At 34.9% G+C, this 26,260-nt stretch overlaps 1 protein-coding gene across 1 annotated transcript in view; it reads right to left on the reverse strand.

Annotated features, from left to right (window-relative positions):
* LOC149542505 (semialdehyde dehydrogenase family protein) overlaps positions 1-23,156 on the reverse strand; it is a 32,305-nt gene extending 9,149 nt beyond the window's left edge. Inside the window, exons 1-8 of the mRNA XM_089797439.1 lie at positions 22,444-23,156; positions 22,255-22,340; positions 20,604-20,703; positions 20,380-20,502; positions 2,879-2,965; positions 2,722-2,766; positions 2,552-2,647; positions 2,312-2,413 (exon numbers count right to left, since the gene is read on the reverse strand). Of these exons, the coding sequence (XP_089653565.1) occupies positions 2,312-2,413; positions 2,552-2,647; positions 2,722-2,766; positions 2,879-2,965; positions 20,380-20,502; positions 20,604-20,703; positions 22,255-22,340; positions 22,444-22,752 (948 nt within the window). The 5' untranslated portion in view covers positions 22,753-23,156. The remainder of the gene's footprint in view (positions 1-2,311; positions 2,414-2,551; positions 2,648-2,721; positions 2,767-2,878; positions 2,966-20,379; positions 20,503-20,603; positions 20,704-22,254; positions 22,341-22,443) is intronic.
* Between the last annotated feature and the right edge of the window lie 3,104 nt (positions 23,157-26,260).

The raw sequence follows: 26,260 nt of genomic DNA on the forward strand, positions 1-26,260 counted from the left end.
AATAAAATAATATATTATAAATTAATTAGTAATATTAATAATAAATAAAGATAGTGTAATTATTTTGTAGTTTACCTAAAACAAATATTGCATACAAAACTAAATAATTATAAAATAAAATATAAAAACTTGACAAAAATAAATATGATATTTAAACATTAATTCACGATATAATTTAATATAAAATAAAATATTACTACTTTTTATAAACATTATTATTAGAATATAAATCTATTACTATTTTAGTGTTAAAATCTTATTATTTAATATAAATATTTATATTAAAATATTATATTTATCAATTTAATAATTTAATTTATTATTTGTTTTGAGTTTACAAAATTTAAAAAAAATAAAACTATAATATAAAACAATATTAAAATATTAAACAATATAACTATAAACATTGAACAATAATTTATATTATAATATTAAACAGTTTAAGTTTTATAACTATAATTTATAAACATTGAACAATAAAAAACCTAAATGAACAATAATTTATATTATAATATTAAACAGTATAAGTTGTGTAACTATAATTTATAAACATTGAACAATTAAAAACCTAAACTGAAAGTCTAAAACAATGAAAAAAATCGCAGGCGCCAAAGGGAATGAAAGAAAGCCAGGAAGAAAGTGAAGGAAACCTACCTGGTATCCGTCGGCAGCAGGAGGTCGGATGCAAGGTCGTCGGCGGCAAGAGGTCGAATGCAAGGAGGAGGTCGGATGCAAGGAGGTCGGCGGCAGGAGGTCGACCAGACGCTAAACCAGCGTGATCTTTGAATGCGCATCCAACCAGCGTCCAACCAGTTTCTATAATGACTCCTGCTTCAAACGCCAGAACAATAAAAACAATTTATTTTGCTTCATGCGCTAAGTGGAGAAACAGGTCGTCGTCCCCTGATGCATTCCTAGTGAAGGGCTCGGGTTTTTTATAATACTTTTGGCCAAACCCTTAAACGGTGACCAATAAATTATAGTTTCCACAAAACGACGAAATTTTTTCTGCCGTACGAACTTATAGCGAACTTTTAACTTTATTTTTTAGTTTTTTAGGGTTCGCCGAATTTCGAACTTGAAGCCGAAAATTCGGCGAACCTTGTGACTTAGGTTGAGAGTGTGGATGTTGATGGTTCGCAACAAAATTGTCATCGTTTTGTCTTCTCTTTTGCCAACCTCTACCACATCTCCTCCATGAGTTGTTGTTCTTCTCCTTTGACCATGTTGTCATTGAGTTGTGCTTGGCTTTTGGTTAGCTCCCTTAACTGTACCATGACTTCAGCCGCAAGATCCTGAGGTTCCCCCATTCTATCAACAAAACAGTACCTCCATCTAGTGTACACTTGCATCCACGAATCACCAGCTTTGATACCACTGTAATGTTCCTGCAAACGGCAACCCTGTTATGACATCACTTCAGCACCTTGACTTCCGTACGATGGTGTATGAAGATGCTTCCACCTGCCAATCCCAAGTACCTAGTTTTATGGCAAAATGTTGTATGGTGATAATCTTCACCATATAGTGGATATGACTGGTTTGTATGTGGAATATCCATGCGATGAGGAACAAACATGTTGTATGGTGTTGTTATTTAACCCATACAATATGGTGTAGGGCCCATGTCTTCACTGTTGAGTTTGTAGTGTTGGCATAGGGGAAATGGTGATGTCATACAACAAGTTAGCTCCTTCTGTACAACTTCTCTACCTCTTGAGTGTGCAGCACATGTAATTATAACTATTAAATCAATGTACGATATGATCAACTCGATGAATAATGCACAAGATCTAAAATATTAGTTTTTGGAGCTTGATACAATTCTTCAGATACAGATATCACAGACTGAAACCACAAGTAGAATAGGTTGAGGAGTGACTCCCACCATAACTATAGATGCCAAGTAGGAAGGACCTTTCACCTCCAAAATGCCAGATAACAGAACTCATATACAAAGACTAGGATTATAATTGAAAACTATATCTTGGAGGTGGATTTGCACAAACTTGAATCAGATCACTTAGAAGAAAATATGGTCTACAACTCATTGCCCTAACAAATCTGGGAGGATTTTCATTCACTTTATAACAATGTAACATATGATAGATCTACCATTGGTATAACATATAATAAACACTATATATATTTAGAAGACCATGGGATCTGAATCAATCCGGATCTCTTGCATCATCTTATTGTTTGAGAAGGTGAAATGTATCGCCCTTAAATGAACACTACGTGTCTGAACAATTCTCAGCCTTTTCTTTGGAAGAGAGCCATCATGTACAACATTATGATAGTGGATTACCTCATCAAGTGGCTTGTCGAATTCCAGATTAATACTCTCTGCATGCGCTCGCATTACTGGGACCCGTATACAAGTTGCAGTCACTCTTACATCTTGGTCATTCTGTGCAATAGTTTCAGTGTAAACAATTCAATGATTATTCATCAAAAAAAATAACTGAGATAATCAGTGATGAAAGAAAAACATATTATATGTGAATATCAGAAGTCCCCAAATCAAATATCCTATAAATGTACTCACCCAAATTTTCCTCGTCTCTTTTACTAGCTTCATCTCTTCCTCATTGTAGCCATTTGGGAAGATTTTTGTGTTGTGGGAGAAGAGATTGAATGCATACTGCAAAGCAGAGCTCACAGAAGTGACTTAACAAGATCAAAATATTTATGGTATCTCATAAGTTCTAAACTTACCTGTTGACTAAAGATATTACAAGTTGGTTCTTTTCCTTCCAAAACCTGATTAAATTCCAGAAACAAATAAAAAAAACTCATTAACTTCTCAATGATAAAGAAAACTTATCAAATTCAGTAAACTTAGAAAATGAAAGGCGGCAGGAAAAATAATTACCTCACGTGTTTGCTGTTCAAGCTCAGCCATAGCTGCAGCACCAGCACCACTTGCTGCCTGATAAGTGCTCACCACCATCCTTTTCACCTGTCATGTCTTCATGGATTAGCAATATATTTTTGAACATTTTAAGGGATTGATAAATTGTATCAATAATACACATTCCATTCTGATGGGGGAAAAAGCTGAATCCTTAGCTTATCAGCCTTCTTAAGCTCAACCTGGCCCAAGTAAACCAAGTGAAATGCAAGTGCCATGGTCAGCCTGGATAAAACATTAGAGTTTAAGTCCCACAGACAGTTACAGCATAGAGAACATGAGGATGTGAAGAAGCAACAAGAGTTTCCATAAGAAAATGCAATGCATGATTTCACTGATCAGAAAAGCACGGTTTCAATGATAAGGAAAGGCAGAGGATTTTTTTTATGCAGATAAGTTAATAGAAATGTCTATGTACAATAGCTTAAAAAGTTAGATAATATGAGGATTCAGAATAGAATCTGTTTTGATTTTGCCTCAAATTGTGAAACAGAAGCATTTGACAGGACAATACTATAAACGAAAAAGCATGTCAGTATTCTGATGGGCCTGCCAAACAACAGCAATTAGCAACGTATTCAACCTTCATCACATAATATGGTGTCAATTACAAGTTCTATTAAAAATTTAATGTTGCAGATCCGAACATCTCTTACTGGTTGTCCCTTAGGTTTTTTGGAGCCAATATTGTATGTGGCATAGATGCAGTTTAGGAGTATGATGGGAAGACATTCAGCCTGACAGTCCCTTGAGACAAACCGACTTGAGGCATCCCAAAATTAAATATGGTGTACCAATTTTTTATGGGGGTACCATTTCTGCATTCTAATAGCCAAACAAATGAGTGTTAATTCTCAGAAGCCATGGGGACAGATTGTGTTCCCCACTAAAAATCACAGTGACATTCCCACTATAGGATTAGAGGATGCTTAGCATACCGCTTATCAATCTACATCCAAACTCAAAGGATAACTTAGTGTATCGATGATCACCAATTATTGACAATTTCCAATAATAATGATTAAAATGACTATTTCTGCAGTACTGTGGTGCATTTTACTGTCAACAGCATTGTCTTTACTATTTGCATTTATACCATAGAAGATCATAGGCTCAAACACGTTATGAGAAATTCTTGAAATATGTCTCAAACTACAATTATTTTCAATGGAACATGGGATCTATCCCTTGTTATCTTGCATGTAGAGAAAATTAGCTTGTTATTGACTTTAAAAAAAATCGTATTGCATATACCATTCCAGTTGATACCTATGTTACCAAAAACGCAACGGATGCACTCCATTTCACATTCCCAATGAACGAAACGGCAATTCTCATTGGCAACTGCCATTTCCAAAAGTGCAAAGGGTTCCCAACCGCCATTGCAATTCTGTTTTAATTTTATATATTTTAACTCTATAAATCTGGGAACTACTGCACATTAAGGCTTGGTTAACTAATTGCTTTTAAGATGCGGATTGATATTAACAATTAATGATAAATTTTGGAGCCGTGTCTATGCTGCTTGACATGAACCCCTGATTTATTGCTGTATTTTTGTTATATTTTGATTATTTATTTATCAACTCTATGATATTTACAGATATCTCAAGTTTGTCATTAACGTTAAACTGCAAAATTATATATTATTAAAGTTAAGCTAGTAAGAGACAGTAAATTTCCACAATCCACAGATGATCTTTTTATGTTTCTGGATTCAATTATGTTGCTATTTTTTTGCATCAACATTTCAGATCACACTCCATGATCCATCATCAGAATGAATGACAGAGACAAAAGAAGTCAAATTAAGCATCTTAAATTAGTTTTGAATGCAAGTTAAAGGCTATATCTAGTTATTTAATTGAATTGTTTTAAAGCTTAGTTGCCAATTTGTAGCACGCTGGCCTAGATTCGGAGGTGGATGTGCCAAGGATGCCCTGTGGATGCTCGAGGAAGCACATCCTGAGCATCCAGATGCCCAGGATGCGCTTCTTGTGAGCATCCACAAGGCATCCGTGAGCCTCCAAACACCTCCATGGACCCAATGTCAAAACTGATGCTTTTTTGGATGAAAAAATAACTTAAAGCACATTAAAACATGTCCTAAATAACATTTGTAATTCGAATTCGGATTAGTGAATCTTGAATCTTGATTGACGAACATTGAATCATGAACGATTTTTTTTTTTTTGTAATTGTAATGATTGTCCGATTTGCATTGGGATTGTGAACATAGACATATATGATATGGCTTATTTAGTTATTTCAATTTGCATATTTGTGAACTATCAAATATATCATATCATACTATCAAATGATTTAATTTTGTATATTTCTTGCATTGCTTTGCATATATATATATAAACCCTCCCCCCCTCAAAAAAAAAAAATTTAAAAATTGAGCATCCGTATCCGCACCCGAATCGTTAGAAATATTCTATGTTTTATAAAATAATAAAATTATTTAAACATTTTAGTATTTTACCCGTGAATGAGTGTTGTGGGGTTATTCTCTCCCCTCCGCTGCTTCATGTTGTCCAATGGGGAAGACCTCAAGAATGTTGGTCGAAATGTATCCTTGATGGTGCTTCTAAAGGTGACCCTCCCCCTTCTGAGGCACGATTCATAATCAGAGATTCAAATGGGGATCTCATTGCTTGTGGAGAAAAGCATCTTATGGGTACAAACAATGTTGTGGAAGTTGAAGCAGCTCTCTTGACAATAAGAGCATCTAAAAAGTTAGAAGCCAAAAAGCTACATGTTGAAGGTGACTCCCAAATTATTATCAAGGTCATTGTCAAAGGTGGCATGGAAGCCTGGCACCTATAGAACTTCATCTCCAAAATCAATGATGAGTTTGCATCCTTTGAGGATTTTAAGTTATCAACTATTAGAAGGCAAGGGAGCAAAGAGGCTAACATCATGTTTGAAATTGTTTTATTCGGAATTTCCTTTATGTCAAGTGGGAGGGATGAAATTATTCCCACATTTATTCTCTTACACTTTGTGCTTGTCACGATTTCCCCCCGCCCCTGAAATGCAACATGCAGTCGATGGTTTTAAGGTGATGTCCTTGTGTGAAGCACAGCGGTGGATGTGATAGGTTTTTACTTACCTTTCCATCGATAATCACCATAAGTAATTGAGGTGTGTGCTCTCAAAACCAAAAAACATTAGCAGCTTGCAAAGAACTAACGATGCAGAGGTCATTTTGGGTTTGAGCAAGATGGAAACTGCATTCACACTCCAATGCCAAAAGCAACAAAATCCATTTCATGGACATAGCAAGAAGGTTCGCGTGGACAAATGTTCAATTTTGTTCACCACAATCTTTCCATAGTGGTCGGTTGGTTATTGGGTAAGATGTTTTACCAAGTTGAAAACTGACATCAAAATAAAATTGACATCTATTCGATGATCATGGTGTGGGCTTTTAAGTTGGAAGAAGGAAAAGACATAGTCAAATTCATGATGGTGAAGCTAGTCAAATTCATGATGGTGAAGCTATTGGAGTTAATGTTCCAACAATGGTAAATAAATAATTGTTGCATATGTGGCAAACTATTACATCCTAATTTTTGCCCTAAAATTTTTAAGCTGTTTATAGCCATTGAACCAAATTAATTTTTTTTTCTTATGTTCATGTGAAATCCAGTTAGTTTATTATAGCCGTTGTTAGTTATAGTCGTTATTTATTCTTCATGATCATGTGAAATTGAATCAGTTTATTATAGTCGTTGCATCAATTTGATTATCAGTTAAATCTAGTCGTTCTGTTCATGTGAAATGGAATTAGTTAATTTTAGCCGTTGTACAATGAAATTTCCCAACAATCACTTGAAGGTTTTGCTTAACAAATTATGAATCTTGAACTGATGTTTTGGCAAGAATGTTGTATAAAAATGTTTAAAGGATGAAGACTGGAGAGAGAGGGGAAGCATTACGAAACAAGGTCATTCGAATGGAATGATCATATGATTCAGTCATCCTGAATGACAGGCTTGACCTAAAAGTCGCCATGGCAAGGTTATTAGGGCTTGACAATAAATTTCTTAGTGGAAATCGCATGAGCTTAAATTAAAAATTAAAAAACAACATAATTATAAAATTAGCAAAGTTCTTACCTCTATTGAATTTACTAAATAATATTATCACTTAATATTATTTTACTCTCTCGAGTTAAAATCATAAATAAATAAATACAAAGTGGCACTATTACATTAGAATTATTAATCCAATAATGCCACCTTGCAAATACGTATTTATAACTTAACCAAGATGATAAAATAATATTAAACAATAAACTTTTCATCTTTCCTTTTTCCTTTCATTTTTCCCTCTTTCTTTACGTTCTTTCTAACTGATGGAATTAAAGAATTCGAATGCAATCTTGAAACGGCAGGAAGCCGTAAAGTCTCTTTCAAAAGTTATTTATGATGGCCTTGTCGTGTTTCGGCTCATATAGAGATATCCGACTTCTACTTTATTTTTACAATTTCTCTTGATTCCCTTGCTTGGATACGACGTCCATAACACCTGAATTTATACATATTTGCATGCCATAATCCACTGCTTCTCATGGAGATCTGAAGAAGGCGTCTAAAGTTCAGGTTATAGCCAAATCGATTGCATAGCATTGAGTCACATAAGGAGACCTTTTTATAATTCTTTCCTTTTTCTATTCTCTCAACTTGTTAAGCCGAGTCAGCAGTTGAGTATCGTTCATGTTTTCCAGTCAATAATAAGACAAGCCATCTATTATAAGAACTGATATATATATATATATATATATATATATATATATATATATATATATACACGTAATCATCTGTATTTATGTCCACTTCATAAACTATAAGTGTCAATAGAAACAGCCGACTGTGAATGCCATATTGGTTTAATATATTTTTCTCAAGAATAATCGATTGCCACAACTTTGAATTTCTTTGAATATAAGATTATTCCATCACCATTCCGTACATGTTAAACTCTGTAGATTTTCCTGAAATGTTTTTCTTCTAATAAATATGTTTAATAAAATAGAACAAAGTTCAATTCTGAGATAAGTACAAATCCAAGTACCAAGGAAACTCACAAGCTGTAGAGCCAGAATCTTGTGAATAGGTACATGTTATATTAGTAGAAGTTAATGGTTCAGGCACCAAAGATACACCGGCCTGATGGCCTATTAATGGTGAGGAGGTGTTGATGAACTTGTTAAAAAGAAAACAAGAATAAAAATCAATAACCATTACAATGCAAATAAATCTAATGCATTTAGCTCATGCAAAATCCGCTTTCGAAATTAGTTGTCAAGCTTTAGTGGTGGAGATTGGGTTATAAACCCACATCTTGAAATCCTTGGTCGAGGTGGTAAAAAGGCATACTTGCCACAACAAATTGATCATGTTGTTGTCCTGATGCTTCAGTTATTCTTTTGAATAGCTATTGGGACCTCAACCCACCTAATTACTCTGATGGCTGGATCAATGAACATCCCGTGCCTGACCTCGAGGTAGGGAGGGCCGTTTTATTAATTTAGAACTTGTGGGGATAAGTAAAAAAGTCCGCGGTTGGGAGGTTAAGCCTATGATAATGCTTCTCCTCTCATCAAAGTCAGAGCTTGGACAACCAATTAGAAAGATTCTCAACTAAAAGCAATATGTTCTTTCTTACCTGAAAGTATAGTAATTTTCTTTTCAAGCTGTAAGTTTATTTTACTGAAAGGTTAGATATTATCTGAAATTCTAGTTAGATGTTCATGAGCATATTAATTGTATTTTCATTCAGTAATCTATAATTAGATTAGATTTATTTTCAGCTGATTATATCAATTAATAGTTATTGTTAAACTTGTTCGAATAGAAAAGCAATGTAGAGTTAATTAGTTTTAAAACTGTTTTTGAATTCTATGTCATGTGAATATGAAATATAAATCAGTTAGTTTAATGATGAAATTAGTTAGTAGAAAAACCTGTTGTTACACAAACCCTGTTTGAGTTGTTGGCAACATAAGTATAGTTCAGATGTGAGTCAAAGAGTTTTAGTTTGAATCAATATATAATTGTAGATATGTTTGAGTTAGGTGTCCATAAGTTTTTGTTAGTTGTCAAGTTTATGTTTGTGTTGTCAAACATAAAGTAGTTTGTTATCAATCTAATTAGAGGTCATTTAGGAATGTTGATAAGTTAAGCTATTGTATAAAATTGCATCTATTATTCAATAAAATTAAGCTAGAAGTTCCATCTTTCTCTGTTTTAAATCTGCTGTTCTATTTTTCTAATATGCTATCAAAGCCATCTTCTTATTAAGTTCTCTGTGTTAGAGAAGAAGTTGTTAAGAAAATGAGGCCTAGAGAAGAACCGGCGGATGATTATGATTTCATTGAAGAATTTATCCTATTTTGAAGGTCTACACTTTGAAAATAGGAAAGGATGTAGTAGAGGCTAGATAGATGCTCAAATAGTCTGAGGTGCTTATGGATTGGAGAAACTATACCTCATTGGGGTTATGAGACACGTGTGGATTGGTGTCCAATCGTTCAAGGAGATCTGAAAATATGGAAGCTTTGCATCATACCTTTTACGAGGGTTACGAGGCATTTCATGTGGAAGTGTGTCCAATGGTGTTTCAAAGCTGAATGACAGCTGCATGACTATACCAGCAGTTGGGAGCAACTTGAGGAAGTCTTATTCCTCTATGACCTATTTTCAAAGTATGATTTCTACATAATGTTTCCTTTGGATGTCACATTAAGTGGGGGTGTTGGAGTTAATGTTCCAACAGTAGTAAATAAATAATTGTTGCACATGTGGCAAACCTTGTTTGAGTTGTTGGCAACATAAGTTCAATTCAAGTGTGAGTCAAAGAGTTTTAGTTTGAATCAAAATCTAATTGTAGATATGTTTGAGTTAGGTGTCCATAAGTTTCAATTAGTTGTCAAGTTTATGTGTGTGTTGTCAATCATGAAGTAATTTGTTGTCAATCTAATTAGCAGTCATCTAGGAATGTTGATGGGTCAAACTATTGTATAAAATTGCATCTATTATTCAATAAAATTAAGCTGGAAGTTCCTTCTTTCTCTGTTTTAAATCTGTTGTTCTAGTTTTCTAATAGAAGCTAGTTCCACCAGGGGATTTCTTGGGAATGGATGAAATTTAGGAGGCATCCATTCCTAGCATTAGGATTTTCTATCATGGCCCTTTAAGTGTTTTTTATCACCATGATGAAGTAATTTGTTGTCAATCTAATTAGCAGTCATTTAGGAATGTTGATGGGTCAAACTATTGTATAAATTTGCATCTATTATTCAATAAAATTAAGCTGGAAGTTCCTTCTTTCTCTATTTTAAATCTGTTGTTCTAGTTTTCTAATAGAAGCTAGTTCCACTAGGGGATTTCTTGGGAATGGATGAAATTCAGGAGGCATCCATTCCTAGCATTAGGATTAATTTGATTAACAAGCTATTAGAAATAGATAATACTGAGAAGGGGGGTGAATCAGTATTCTACAAACTTTTGCCCACAACTGAATACTGTTAATTACTTTATAACTTGCATATAAAAGTAAACCAACAATGTTAAACAGTAAATATAACCATACACAAAGAGAACTCATAACACCATTATTTGTTAACTAGGGAAACCCTGGCCAAGGGAAAACCCCAATGGAGATGATACCCACAAGATGATCCACTAAATAAAAGAATCCTATTAAAGATATTGATCCTATTAGGATTCTATGAAATACATATAGTGTCTCGAGTCCTTGTTAGAGGACTAAACCCTGTTAAAAGCCTCAACCCTATTAGGAGTTGCTAGATCAAATACAATGTATGCAAGAAATATACAATAAAGTTTCTTCACAAGAGTAGATATACATACAATATTGTCTTGCCATTGTATCTCGCACTTGTTCTGATCATACATAAGATTTTGCATCAAGGCTCGCATATCATTCAAGCTTCCTTCACATATAGTTCGCATCACATTCATAATTCACATTATTTGTGCACGATATGATCTTTACTTATATCTCACAAATTAATAAATCTATGCTTAGTCAGCCTTGATGCTTTCACACGTTTGACCAAATATAAAATAACTTTGGGTAAACATCTAGGATGTCAGCCCAACATGATTAAGTAATTATTTTGTTTCCATAATTATTCCTTAAGTCGTATACTCCAATTAGTTGTCGTGCTCCGTTTTGCTCTACTGATTACCTAAACTGGTAATTTACTGTAACTTGCTCCATACAGTCTGTACACATATGTACACTAACATATGTCATCGTGACCCTGTCAACCATCAATCCTCAACTAAGCATGAACTAACTTGAAGTTTGTTGTCCGTACATACTATATCTCTCTCTACACTACTGTAACCTGTCTAACACTTGCACAATTTTCTAATTCTAATTGCATAAATGAGATGCTAAGTATATGTTGCCATAAATGACAACATTCAGACCTCTATCTAGCCATATTGCCAACACAAGCAAAGTGGACTGGAAAAGATTCCAAGCATACGTACACCCCATTCGCCTGGAGGCTTGAGGAAGGGTTAAGGCACAAATGATTCAAGGAAATGAGAAAGGCTTGGTTTGCCCTTAAAATTACTAGTAATGCAACAAATTATTGATGAGGACATTACAAAGATGAAGGCTCGAGTGGGTTGGACTGCAACAGATAAAGAAAGGTTGCAAGAGCTAAGGTGTGCTAGGCAGGAAACAAAAAAAGTGGACGAAGATTGGTCCGAGAGTTGCACAAATGCCATGTTAATAGCAAGAATTCGGGGCTTTGTCTCGCAAGACCTCAAATGAATTATAGGTGATCCTCCTCTTTCCTTTGGTGTCTTGGTGTTTGTTTTTCTAGGTTGTTTGTTGTTTTGAAGTGTTATGTAGTTTTTGTAAAAACCTGTTAAAAATCTAGCTGGTTGGTCTTCCAATTGGTGGAAAGAATCATCTAGTTTTTTGAAAGACACATTCTTCATGGTAGAAGTGTAAATGCCAATTTTGTTTGCATGCTCTAATAGAACAGTTTGATCAAGGGTCTAGTTGGTGCAAGTTTCAAGCCCATTTTTGGATAATCACGTATTGTGCTTAATTGCAAAAACATTCAGCAATAATCGAGGGTTGTGTAAGGAACAAGTCTATGTGCTTCAATGCCACAATTTTCTTCTACGACATAATTGTAATTGTCAAAGTGTTTGTACTCACAATTGCGTTTTATATCTAGTTTTGGGGTTAATTAGGGCATGGCTGAAAGCCCAATTCTGTTAACACCGTACTAGTTAACATTGTAAAATCTCTTTGTAATGGTTGTGGTAGAGCTCATCAAATGAGTCTGTATTGTAAGTTCAATGGATGGTTTTCAGCTAGGTTACCATAGTATGTTCCCCCCGCTGAACTAGAAGAAGTTTGAACTAGTCCGCAGTTCTGGTCCAGTTCAAACTTGGTTCGAGCAGGGTTTTGTTTTTACTATATGAGTTCGATTGGGTTCGAACCCAGGTGGACCAACCCAAAAAGTTTGAACCAAGTTTGAACCCGAGCGGACCAACCCAAAAAGTCCAAACCAAGTTTGAACCCGCAACGAACTAGGCTTTGCAAACAGCTGGAAAGTTGTTTTTTGGGAAAATAAATAAATGTTTTTCGTGTCCACAACCCTAAAAGGTTGTTATGAATTGCTTTTGGTGGCCTCTCATTGTAATTTTCTGTTTCCAAACAAGTTATTTTGTCTTAAGGAAGCGCACATAAGTGGTTGAGCAAGAGTCCAATTGTATAAGGAGTTTGAAGATTGATTTGTGGGTGTTCTTCAAGTGTTTGTGCATCATTCATACACATTTGCAAGCTTGTAATAGCTGGAAAAGGTAAGATCTTATTCCATTTGTTATTGTTTTTGTTCTAGTTTTTTTATTTTTCCATTTCTCTTTCAATCTTTATATGATCTTTTTCCAAATTTTTAGAATTTTTCATTTTATTGCATATAAATTATGAACATGTATCTAATTTATTGCCATAGGAAAAGGAATGGCAACTACCTCTTCATTAGTAGGCAATACCGAACAAAGAATAGAACCCAACTCTGATTATCCTCTATGGAAGTATGTAGACAATATAAAACCCCTTCCAAGAGGTTGTGCATTTCGTTGGAGATGTTAAGGTTGTGGTCTAGAAAGAAATAGTTCTTATTATCGTGTGGTAGGTCATTTGTGTGGATATACTGGCAGAGGAGTCCAGGAATGCCCTAGCAAAAAAGGTGCCCCTATACCAAATGAAACCGTGTTAAAATATATAGAAGAGCATGAGGCAGCAAAAGAGAGAGGACGTAGGGCAACAAAACTTAGTAGCAATAAAAGTAAAAGAGCAAAGGGAATGCACCCCCTAGATGTTATAGTACAAGACCACCCCCTTTTTAGTACCGCAACAGACACTAAGACTGATTTTGTACTCCTTACACACAAAAGAAAGGGACCACTAGAAACTGTTTTTCAAAATAAGAGTTAGGAAATTGCTCACATTAAGGTGGGAAGATGCTTGTATGCAAATGGGTTGTCCTTTAATGTTGTTCGCTCTCCATTTTGGAAGGACATGTTGAGGGGTACCAATGAAGCTCCAAGAGAGTATTATGGCCCCGGGTTTGAGAAAGTACACACCACCTTGTTGGATCAAGATGTTTAGCGGATTAAAGATCAATTGAAGCCCATAAGGGACTCATGGGTTGAGACTTTAGATGGGTGGAAGGATTCTAGGTATCGTCCCTTGATCAATGTCCTTGTAGTGTGCCCTAAAGGGATAATGTTTCTGAAAGTAGTGGATTGTGGGGGCCAAGTAAAAGATGGGCCATTTATTGCTAATATCCTAATTGAGGCCATTAAACAAGTGGGTGCACGAAACGTGTCCAAGTCGTAACGGACAACACAAAGAATTGTAGAGTAATTTGTTTGTTGGTTGAAGCGCGATATCAGCATATCTTTTGGACACCTTCTATGGTCCATTCACTCAATCTTATGCTACAAAAAATTGGGAACCAAATTGAGTGGATCGAAACAATGTGTGAAGAGGTTGAGGACATTCAAATGTTTGTCACAAACCACCACATGACTCAATCTCTTTTTAGAAACCACTCAAAATTGGAGCTACTGACGGTAAATGAACTTGAACTCAAGTTAGTAATTTAATTTTTAATATTTTGACAATTTCTGATTTTTCATATTTTGCTTGTGCAATGTATATGCTTTTCTAAAATATGTATCTATTAGTTGTTTTTTTTGCTCTACTTTATGTCACAAGTTGTTGAGACCCACTTTCCATCACATATACTCATCTTGAGACGACTTATGCAAGTGAAAAATGCACTTCAAGGTATGGTAATTAGCCACAATTGGGATGTATGGAAGCAAAAGAACACTGATAGGGCAAACAAAATAAAGAATAGGGTATTGGCTAACTCATGGTGGGAACGTGTGGAATATCTCCTTAAGATCACCGAGCCCATTATGAGCATGCTTGGGTACACTGACGTGGATAGGCCTTGCCTTGGAGAGATCTATGATGGCATAGACTCAATGCTTGAAAAGATCAAGCAATTTATAAATGAGGAGCAAGATCCGCAAGAGAACTTTTTCAAGCAAATGCATGCAATTATTGTTGAAAGATGGGACAAAATGACTACTCCATTACATTTGCTTGCTTATGCCTTAACGCCCAAATACTATAGCTCTCAATATTGTAGTCTACTAGGAAGGTTGCCATATAGAGATATTGAAGTGTCTGACGTGTACCAAGCAGCATTTAAAAGACTATTTCCTAGTGATGATATGAGAGATGTAATCATGGATGAGTTCACAGAGTTTGTGAATGCTAGAGATCTAAGTAACGATGCTCTTTGTCATCGATTCAAGAAGGATGCTCATAGTCGGTGGTACCTCCATGGCCAAAGATTTCAAACATTGCAGCCCCTTGAAATCAAAGTTATATCACAAGTAAGTTTTATTTAAGAAAATTTAGCTCTTCAAAAGAATCATGACTAGAAAGTGATTTTAAATTATTTATAAGATTGAATTAAATCTTTAATTGCTTACCATGTGTTGTCTTCATAGGTTGCTAGTTCTTCTACATCAGAAAGAAATTGGAGCACCTATTCTTTCATCCACTCGGTGAAGTGCAATAGGTTGCAATCAAAAAAAGCAGAGAACCTAGTATTTGTGCATTACAACTTGCACCTTCTTTCGCACAAGAGTAAAGTATACAAAGAAGGGAAGATAAAGAAGTGGGATATTGGTACAGAAATTGCAAACTTGTATGCTTCCATTGCTTGGCTTACAGTGGATGATTTTGATGATTTTGATGACTTTGATGCCAATATCAATGTTGCTTCTACTACTGATCCCATTGGCATTAGCTCAAGTAATACCGAAGAAGAAGAAGACAAAGAATCTTAGTAGATTTTCATTCCATTAGTTGAACAATGAACGTGAAACAATAATACTTAAACTTGATATTTTTAATGATTTGAATCTTTGATGTTGAAGTTGATTGAATTATATGATGGTATGATCACTATAATTACAAGTTCATGGTATTTTTGTTGTTTAAATGTGTTTATGCTACTAAGCTACATTCTAATTTTAACTCATGTTTCATTAATATGTGTGTGTATTATAATTTTTACATGTTTCTGTACTAACAAACCCAAACCCCAATCCAAAATTTTGACGAACTTGTGAACTAGTTCGCGAACTTCAAACTTGGAACGAAACCAAACCCAAACCTGTAACTTAGGTTTTCGGGGTGGATTGTTCATGCTTGAGGTTCCATCAATGTAAGTTTGAAGCTAGTGTATATTATCTCTTTCTACTTTTTGTAATGTATTTTTTAATAAAATCAAAATTATTACCAAGGAAAAAAATTAAACATTTTTTTTTAAATTGGTAGGTATTTTTTATTTTATTAAATGATAAATTGTTTGCAATAAGTATTATATTCTAAAAATAATTTAATGATAATAATCTACGGGCTTCTTCAACATCAAGTGTTTGATGATATTTTTCATATCTTTCATTAAATTGAAATTATATATATATATATATATATATATATTTCTTTTTTTTCTTTTTTCTTTTTTCTTTTTTTTTTAAATTTTTTTTTTCATTTCTTGTACACAACTTCTAAATATCTCATTTCTCATTATGTTTTTATTGTTGTTGCAGTTTCCGTTTCTCATTTCTGGTAACATAGGTTAATACACATACCATTCTGATCCACAAGGCAACAAAAAGACAATCAATAGAGCCATCCATGGATTCAAAGATACACCATTCCATAGCGTTTGCATTGCAATCAACACTACTTTCTTTTTTAAGTTTTATAAAGAGCTTGGCATTTTCAACATTTTATCCTCGAAATGCTCTTCTCCATCACATTTGAGTCCAAATGCAATTATTCTACACCATTCTAAATTATATGGCAGTAAATGAGACATGCAAATGTATGTATATGGCTAAAAGGATAATTGTATAAACATCATTTTTCATAATGTAAAAAAGGTTTTCAGTCATTGGATTGATATGTAAAGTTTCTGACAACAATTGTTTAGTCTGATTTTATCAATGTTTCAAATCACATTCACACTCCACAAATTCAGAGGATGATCTAAAATGTTTCTAAAATCAATATAAACAGGCTTTTTCAGAAGGTCTACATTACAATCAGATTTCTTACAGTTGTTTTCATACTTTTCTATCCTCAATTGAAATTAATATTACATCACTCTCAAAGACTATAACAGATCCTGCTCTATAAATTTGGAAATATGAAATATATTTATAATTTGAGACAATCCACACAAGTTTTAGCACCCTATAATGTGCCCTTTTGGTAATATACTTGATTTACCCTATAATTCCCAACTAGGGTTTCGATTGTGCTGGAACAGAAAACTACTTAGTCAATGTAATGTCCCCTACTAGGAGGCTACCAATTTTCAATGGCTATCATGCATCACTATACATCTAAATCAAACTGAATCAAGAAACAATGAAGGATTAATAATACATTTGACACCTAACATACTTAAGCCCAATCCCTTACTTCTCTCCTAAACATGTCCACCAAAGAAGAAGAGGGAATGCTTGTCAAAGGGCACTTGGAAACAAATCCACAAATTAGGCTCCCTCAAGGTTTTTACAACCCATATTCATACCCATCTCGGTACTACTCCCTCAAGGCTTCAAAAATACAAATCATATTAGAGCTTTGATCCTACCATCCTACAAGGTAAAATTGTGGATGGATTTAACCTATTACTGGGTCCTTGTAGGCTAATATCGGTGATTAGAGGACCTTGTGAAGGGTTATGGCTCCATTTGTTGGGACTTACAAATTATAGTAAGTCAACAAATTGTCCTAATGAGCTCAGATGAGTTAGCGGAATTGAATGATGCTCTCAATTTTTATCTCTGGCTTCAGGGTTGGGCTCCAAGAGTCTTTCTTATTTTTATGTTCACATTGTCTTTCTTCATCAGGCTCACTCATGTGTTGTCAAATTTAGATTTTGATGCTTCTTCAATCATTTTCACAAGATGTATGAATTATGATTATTATTTAATTGAATACACTGAGGTTGTATATTGGCCACCTTAGTGTCATAGCTCATTGGAACCAGGTTGAAAAGTATTAAATCTTGGGCATAGGAAACAATGACCTTGTGTGTTAGAATATTATAATATTGTTGAAAAGGTCATTTTTGGAGCCAAAGGGAGTTAATATATTATATTATTCAAATATGTGCCTAAGTATAAAGCAAAAGGCTTTTAAATGAAAGGTGTATCTAAGACGCTACATGGTGTTTAGTGTGATGGTGAAGTTTTGGCTCTTAAATGTTCTAAAAAGCACCCTATGAGACAGATCGATCATTCATTATCTGTTTGTTTTGATTGAATTTGGAAAACTCCAAGGCTTTGGTATGGGTATTGAGGAATTCCTAATCTCCTCCATTCAGATTGCACTTTGAATTGGTCATCAATGCCAAAGAATTGTGTATTGTTTCCACTGAAACAGTGATCTGCAAATCAAAACATATCTGGGTGGTATCAAGCTGAAAATCAACTGTTACTGCAAATTGGTAGGAAAAGGGACGACCTTGGCTGGGGCTTGGTATTCTGCAATTACTGGCAGCATTGGAAGGTCAGGCTTTGCATACTTAATGTTTGCAATCACCATTTAAGGACTTGTGTTTCCAGTTTGTAAGCTGCATTGAATTTCTACCAGCATTTTATCTGTATACTTGGGCTGCGTTCTTAATATGCTAGCAGCGTTTCTACACTAGGAGCTGCGGTATGTTATAGAGTGGCTTGGATTTCATATCACTGCTGCAATTTATTATTCCAGCGTCATTCTTCAATTCCAGGTTCTGAATTAAATAAAACTATCACATTTCTGTACATGCTTCAGGTTCTGAATTAAATAAAACTATCGCATTTCTGTATATACTTCGTGAACACTTGTAAATTGATCAATAGCAAATAAAGTTGGAGTTTGAATCATAATCTTTAACTTTGCATTTCAAAGCATTACTATTTATAAATAATGAAATTGCAAAAAAAATTATATCCACAACAATAACAAAAATTGCGAAATTAATAAACTCAGATCCAAAAAGATAATTCTTTAGCATAGCTTTGGAGTGAGCCTACAAGGCTCATTACAGTGGTATTAGAGCTTGCATGATAAATGTTTGACAAAATGTCAAACTACTAAGAAGTTAGGACCGGTTGGGTTCTTTACAGTGGTATCAGAGTTGGTTTCCTGCCATCTTGTGTGGTAGGGAAAAGATTATTATTTGGTCTTGTTGTTAATTGATTGACCAACACTCTTGCACTTGTTTCAGTTATGGATAAATACAGGAAAACTAGTAAACAGGGAAACCGGTTGAATAGCACAGCTTATCTCAAGAAGCAAACAAATGCTCTGATGGAAAGTATGGAAAAGCTTAAACAAAATCAGGAAAGGATGGATGCATTACTTTCGAATCCAGGAACCCTAGATAATTGTGCAAGTTATATGGTTTCCATTTTTAGAAAGTCTTCCTCACAAAGAAAACAAGAAGAGAATAAGAAGGATTGTACAGGTATAGCTTCAGCAGGCAACAACCATCAGAAAGTGGAGCTTTTGCTCAGTGGGGCGGCTACTAGTCCTTCTCGTGTGCATGATGTTGGAGGCTCTTCTTGGGAGCATGTGGTTATGACAGACTTGCTTGAAGACAATTGCATCGAGTCCCAACATCTACATGAAACAAGAGCTAGTGACCAAGAAAATGCTGATCACATGATAGCCACCATTGATGGTATTCTTACATTAGTTGGTTGTAATGAAAATGCTCGTCATATAGGGTTTGATATTTATGACAACAGTCCTATTTTTGAGGCTCTTAATGGTGTTAATGACACAGTGAGTGTAGAGAATGTCGTTGGTATCACTATGAGTTTTGACTCAAATGACGAATGTTAGTTTTGAGGATTGCATTGAAAATATGAGCTTCAATAGCTCTGATTTTTATGACAGCAGTCATAATGGTGAGCCTATCAAGAGAGCAACTTTTTCATATGTTGGTGACGGTTGCATGGAGTTCCCTTGTGTTGACACTTAGGATTCAGGTGTTAGAAGTGAGTCATATGATAAAGATTTGTGTCATAATGATTCTGGGCCATGCTTGCAGCAGCTTGAGACAGTAGAGATTTTACAGGTGGATGGTGTTGGTACTCGTGATTTGGGTACTACTGAATTATTATTATTTAGGAGGATGATACATGCTGCTGTGAGTCTGATTTGTCATATCTGACTTTAGCAAATACTTCAGAGGACTCATTAGTTGATGATAGGTTCCAAGATCATGACTCACAGGGACTTGCAGTTACATGGGGAGTGGAAGCATAGTAGCACCTTCTACTTATTCAGATAAGACATTCGTTGAGGTACCCAGCAACAGTACCTCAGTTGCTAATGTGTGCGAAGATGATAGCACACATGATGTTATGTGTCATGAGGTGAGTGATGCAGATACAATTTCCTATAACAGTGCCAAGTTTGGGTCAAAGGACATGTGCAGGAGACAGCGGTTACAGATTCCTTATCATTTGATTGGGTAGCTGAAGATTAGTGATACCGTTATCTAATTTCATTTTTTATGCTTTTAATAGCATCTTGCATGTTGTTTAAGTTGATGTAATGAATTTATATATTTAGTACGTCATTTTTTTGGCCAAGTCCTGAGTTGAAGTCAAAAAATTCTGGATATCAGTTTTTCTCCAGGTCCAAGCTTCAAAACTATTTTCCCAATTAATAGATTGATAGAAGAGAACAATTAATAATTGTTGCATTACAAAATTGCTTATGTTAAATTGGAATCGATCAAAAGGGGGATAAAGTATTCATTCGTAAGCATGTGCAATAACAGATACCTTTGCATGACGATGCAGAGGTGTCGCTGCCATAAGACATATAATAGTTGAACAGTTTGGATTCGCAATAAGTGCTCCCTCCTTGGAACCAAGTTTTATGTGAGCCATTGCCTCTGGATTAACCTGAAAAATATCCAAGGATCTAAATTATAAAAAGTGCATGATTTTCCTTCACTGATCTACAACAATAAAAATAAAACCAGAAATGGATGAAACTTACATACCTCAGGAATGACGAGAGGAATATCCTCATCCATCCGGAACGCAGAGCTATTATCAACTACAATTGTACCTTGTTTAACAGCCAATGGTCCAAACTTCTTGCTGAAAACAATAAATGAAGCAAACATAAGATTCACGATAGGGCAGAATGCACCTTCTCAACACAATATCTCCATGGTACAAACCTCAAAGCTGCTTTTGCACATTTACTCATTAAGCTTACCCCCAGCTTCATGATCTTTGCAGTTTACGCTACATAACATAGCAAAATCACATGAAAACTATGAAATGAATGTGGAACCCCTCCCTACTATGTCAAGAACATTCACAAACATGTTCAGGTAATCTAATATTGTTTAATATGGTAAAGCTGCTGCAGATGGTCGAAAACCCATGAGTCAAAGATGGAGTTTAAGTGCAGCCAAACATGGCACACAGTAAGTCAACTTGTCAGTCATAAGTGGTATTAACAATGAAAATATGATGATATTCAATTCCACAGGGTCTATACTGTGATAGTTAGAAGAGGGGTGACACAAAATTAGTAGAACTGCAGACAGCGCTTGGTAATTCCCAAGAATATCTCGACTCTTTTAAGATAAATCCTAATTTTGCATCGTGGGTTATGTTGGCTACTGTAATAGTAAAAGCACCAATTTGTATTTTTCCAGGCAAGGCTTTTCATCATATATAAGATTGTCTGATGTTTGCAGAAATTTTATGCACCCTCAATAGCATGTCCTGCAACCATACATGGTACACTAGCAGCACATATTCAGTCACAATAATATGATCTACTTTACCTTATGAAGATAACTACCATCATGTGTCATAATCATTGATCAGTAATTACCATAGTATCTGAACAACCTCGCCCTATGAAACTCTGTGAACCCAAAGGGTAATAGTGTTGCACTAACTTAATATTGAAGTCCAACTCATTACCTGTGGTCGTGTATTAATGTGACGTGTGAGCTAATTTATTCTGCCTTAGATAGCCAGCATATTGAAATAGTTACATAGTCACACTTCAGATTCTCTCCTATTGCATTATTATAACCTTTGTCTCCCTTGCAAAAATTGGCATTTTCTTGTGGAAAGATAGTATCTGATCCATTTCATAGACCAACTTATTATATTGGGGATTAGCTTGAAAAAAGTTGCAACTGAAAATAAGGTAACAAGCTAAGTAGACTTGATTGTGGAGAAAACCCAACTATTAAGAAGCTTATATCATGTGATAAACCAAATGTTCATGCCGCAGTAGTACTGGGATTTATGATCTCTGGGAAGTCCCAGTTACCGAGGCAACTCCTCGAGGTGAGTATTGAGGATATTGGATGTTTATTTTCATTACTTTCAATTCTACAGCTTTGCCCCTATGTGCACCACCTAATTCTAGGAGTGTCAAGTTGGTCTCTTAAAGTGCAAAGATATTAGTCATGGGAGGAATGGCTAATCCTAACAAATAGATCAATAAAATTGAAATGGCTCGAGTGTTAGATTCTGAATACGGTAAATGGCCCAAAAATGACACCTGTGACCATTGCACTGCGGGCTCTCTAATTGCTGAATAGTCTGGACTCTGAATAGTCATTAATAACAACCCTAAAACTGCTTCAAAATTCAATCTAAGAAGGATTCAGAACGCACCTTATAGAACCACCAGCACTAAAAAGAGCAATGTCAATACCACCAAAACTGCCCTCTGTGAGCTCCTCTATAAGATAATCTCTTCCCTAATAAGATTCAAAGAAACAACAACAAAATGAGCACTTGCAACTGACACTTGGCAAAATATGACCTCTCGCAAAATCGAGGACATGGCCTATCCTAACTGACCTCGAATGTCGTGTGTTTTCCTGCAGATCTCTTGCTAGCCAGCAGCTTAAGATTCCTGTAGGGAAAATCTCTTTCAGTCAGCACCTTCAAGAATTCCTGGCCAACAGCACCAGTCACACCCACAACGGCCACTGATGGCCCATCTTCCTTGAGAGCCATTCTCACTGTTTTTCTGGCTAACTTGGAAGGAAACTTGACAGAAGAAACTGATCTAAGACTTTTCCCCCATATTTGGCTGCTATTGTTAGCACCATTGTGACTTGAAGTTGCAGGCAATGCAGATAAATGATGGTGAGTAGCAGCTGCCATCGCTGATACAAATGTTTTATGCAGAATAAACTAGACTTCTCAAATGAGAGGCTCTGAGCTCCAAAATAGCATTAAACACGGCTGCTTGAATATTTACTCAATATATAAAAACTCAACTGTTTGCAACCGCACTTGGTACAAGAGCACGAGGTTTTAGGCGTTCAATGGTTTTGTGTTTCGAAGAGACGTACACCTCGGGGCTTTTGACCATGAATTCAGATGTGCTGAACATGGGGTTGGTTTAACCATGTGAATTGCAAACAATTAAGTTTTTATATATTGAGATAGATAAATAGATAAAATTTTAACGTCTACTAGGCTAAAAAAAGTCTATGGGACAGCAAGACAATTCAAGCAGTCTCAAGTAGCACTGTTCGCTTCTTGTTCAAGATGATGATGAGTCCACCCAATTGCTCGATTTACTCTTCGTTAAATAGGTTATGCCAAGAACTGTCACATATAGTATCTGCAAATTTATCTCTACTACTCTTGTAGGCCTCACATTCTAAAATTTTATCTATCTATCTATCTATGTGAATTAATGCAAATTCCAGGAATTTTGATTTTTAGAGCTTGCAAACCAAAAGCAACTAATCCTCGCTCAAAGAATTGAAAACTATGTGGCAATGGTGTCAGATCCTTGCACTTGGCAAGACTTGATCCTTGGTGAGCTCTTTATGAAATATTTGTCCAATGATTTCAATCAATGTTTTAAAATAATTTAAATTAATATACTTTGGAGAATATAAAATTGAAGTGGCATAGAGATTCATAGAGGGCAACAACCTTTAGCAACATTATATTATTTTTCACAGGCATAAAAGTAAAGTAACAAAGAATGTTAAACTGTCACTAATGATACAAACTGTATAATTTACAAAGAGAAGCCTTGCTTAGCTAAGATAATATACAATTCTAAAAGAGAATCAAATAGGGAAATAACCTTGTTCAAGTCAACTTAAGTGACATATTCTTTACTCTTGGTCAAATGTGTACCACAAAATAATCTATGTACCTACAAAAATGAACTTGATCTATGAAATTGACCTATAGCTTTAAAAATATATGTGTGCCTTTTTATGTTTATGATCTATTTGTCTCAATATTTAGACCTCTATATGATTTTAATGTTGATGAATGTCTTTAAGAGCTTTCTATGTGGATATATTATCCTTAGTCAAATCCTTGGGTCTAAATTAATTATCTTGATAATGAAGACATGCAAAGTAATCATGCAATATATTTGTTCTTTTACTAGTGTCATTTTCGTATTTATTTTATTTATCTTATTGAATTAAGGTTGTTCTGGACTAATTAAGATTAAGAAAAATATTTTATGATAATTGATAACCCCCCTCTCAATTATCCAAATTATTCACCAATTGGTACCAAAGCTTTGATTCTTCGAAGAAGAGATTAATTGCTTGAAGTAGATCAGATGGAAGACAAACAGACAATTCTTGTGTTTAATGGATCGAACTATAGTTTCTATGAAGTGCAGATGAGAGGTTACCTGATTTCCCTAAGCTACAATGCTTGCAAAGTTTTTGAGACAAAATATGATATAGTAGCAAATGGTCATTGTTGTAGATGATATTTTAGCCTATGAAGAGAATGAAAAAATAAGGTATGCAATCTATGGTACTTTATTAAAGACTTAGTTAACAAAAGTTAATTGAATACTAGTTACGAAGTTTGGGACAAGTTGAAAGAATTCCATAAAGGAAATGTTGGATTCAAATTATGAAAAAAGTTGACAGCTACACATAGATATGAAAACTTGAGAATGGAAGAAGGTAAAAATATAGTGTTAGAGTAATTAAATATTTTCTAATTAACTCTATTTTATTTAAGCAAAACTTTGGGCATATAATAATTAATTCTTTTGTCAATATTATCATGCAACCTATGTTAGATTCTTGTTAGGGTTTTGATCTCTTTTCATAAGGATAGATCTCTCTTTTAATTTATTGATTCATTCACTTTCGATAATAGCAATATCTATTTTTTCTCATCAAGAATGTATCATCTATGGATCTAGGAATTCCAACCTCTGTAGCTTTTGTGTCTTTCTTTCTGTGATAGGTGTTTGCTTGCAGGGGATTCTTGGGAGTTGTGGCATTGAGCTTTCATTAACTTCAACATAGTATCAAAGCATCAAATCTTCGTGCCCTTGTTTTTTTGTGAGAGATTTGACATCAGTTTTCAGATTTGTGGCTTTCAGAGGATTTTGTATTGGATCTAGGGAGGACCTATTATTCGGAACACTTTGAGCCCAAACAAACATCATCATTAAGCTCAAACTACTCGAAAGCTCTTATTACCGTATAAAATACATCGATTTTGGATGCTATTGAAATTTGAGGCAAATTTATTTTACACCCAAAATATATTGTCATGGGCATGATTTATGAGGCAGTGATATTTTTTTATTTAAAAATTATTGCAAGTTTTTTTATTTTAAATCACTGGTTTCTTTTGTTTGTTTAATCAAAAAATCAAAAGTGCATGGGATAAGGGAGGCATTGAAGTTTTTTTAGAAAAGAGGACTTTTGTATAGTGGACCCCGCCCCTATACCCTGCAGATCCTTAGATAGGACGTTTGCACATTTTAGTGAACCATCCAATCGCGTGACTCCCACTTTGGCCCGTGTGTGCCATTTTAGTAAATTTTTTTGCATTCATGTTATCTTGAATGAAGGCATATTTTGCCTAGATGCCATGCAAAATTAGCACATGGAAACCTTTTTGTAGTGCATGAAAATAGTTTTGAGCATGCCTCTCATGGAATCCACCTTTTTTCCCAGTGGGCATTTTATCAATTATCATCAACGATTTCAACCTCTGTCATTGGGTGGTTGTCTACCTTATTTTTTGGCATACTTGGCATCTGTCATTTCTTTTGGTACATTTTTTGTGCTCGATGTTATGAGGGTGTGATTTTAATCAGAGGATGTCTTGCTTTAGAGGCAGCGCCTAATCCCTCTACCTTAGCTACATCAACATGTAGTGAAAGTATGTACTTCATTTAAGGGGTCACGTCAACACCCTTTTACATGCAACGTACCATAGATTTTTCTTTGGATGTGCATTTATTTGTCATTCTTGAGCGCTTAATGCGTTTGGGACTCCCACATGCATACCACATCAATGATTGTGGTGGATTTTTTTTGGATTTGATGCGCTCAAATTGGGATTTACATGTGTCTTCCCTCGACATAATTAGTTCCCACATCAGCATGCAATGGCAAATTCTATGCTACCAACAGCAATTTTGGCCTTTTCATTAGGTAGAGATGGCAGTTTTCGCCTTTTCATTAAACAATTTTTTTGAGAGGATCGTCGGTATTGACCTTTTTTGACCAATTATTTCCCAGTTTGAAAGGTGGTTTTTGGTACTAAGAGTGGTATTTCGCCATGAAGCTTTTTTTGACACAAGGCAATTTTTGGCATATAATAGGCGATTTGGAATTTTTATTAAAGATTTATTTTTCCACATGTTTATTTA

The sequence above is a fragment of the Cupressus sempervirens genome, chromosome 8 (genome assembly GCF_028749045.1).
Source record: "Cupressus sempervirens isolate cs-2001-9-10 chromosome 8, ASM2874904v1, whole genome shotgun sequence".
NCBI lineage: Eukaryota > Viridiplantae > Streptophyta > Pinopsida > Cupressales > Cupressaceae > Cupressus > Cupressus sempervirens.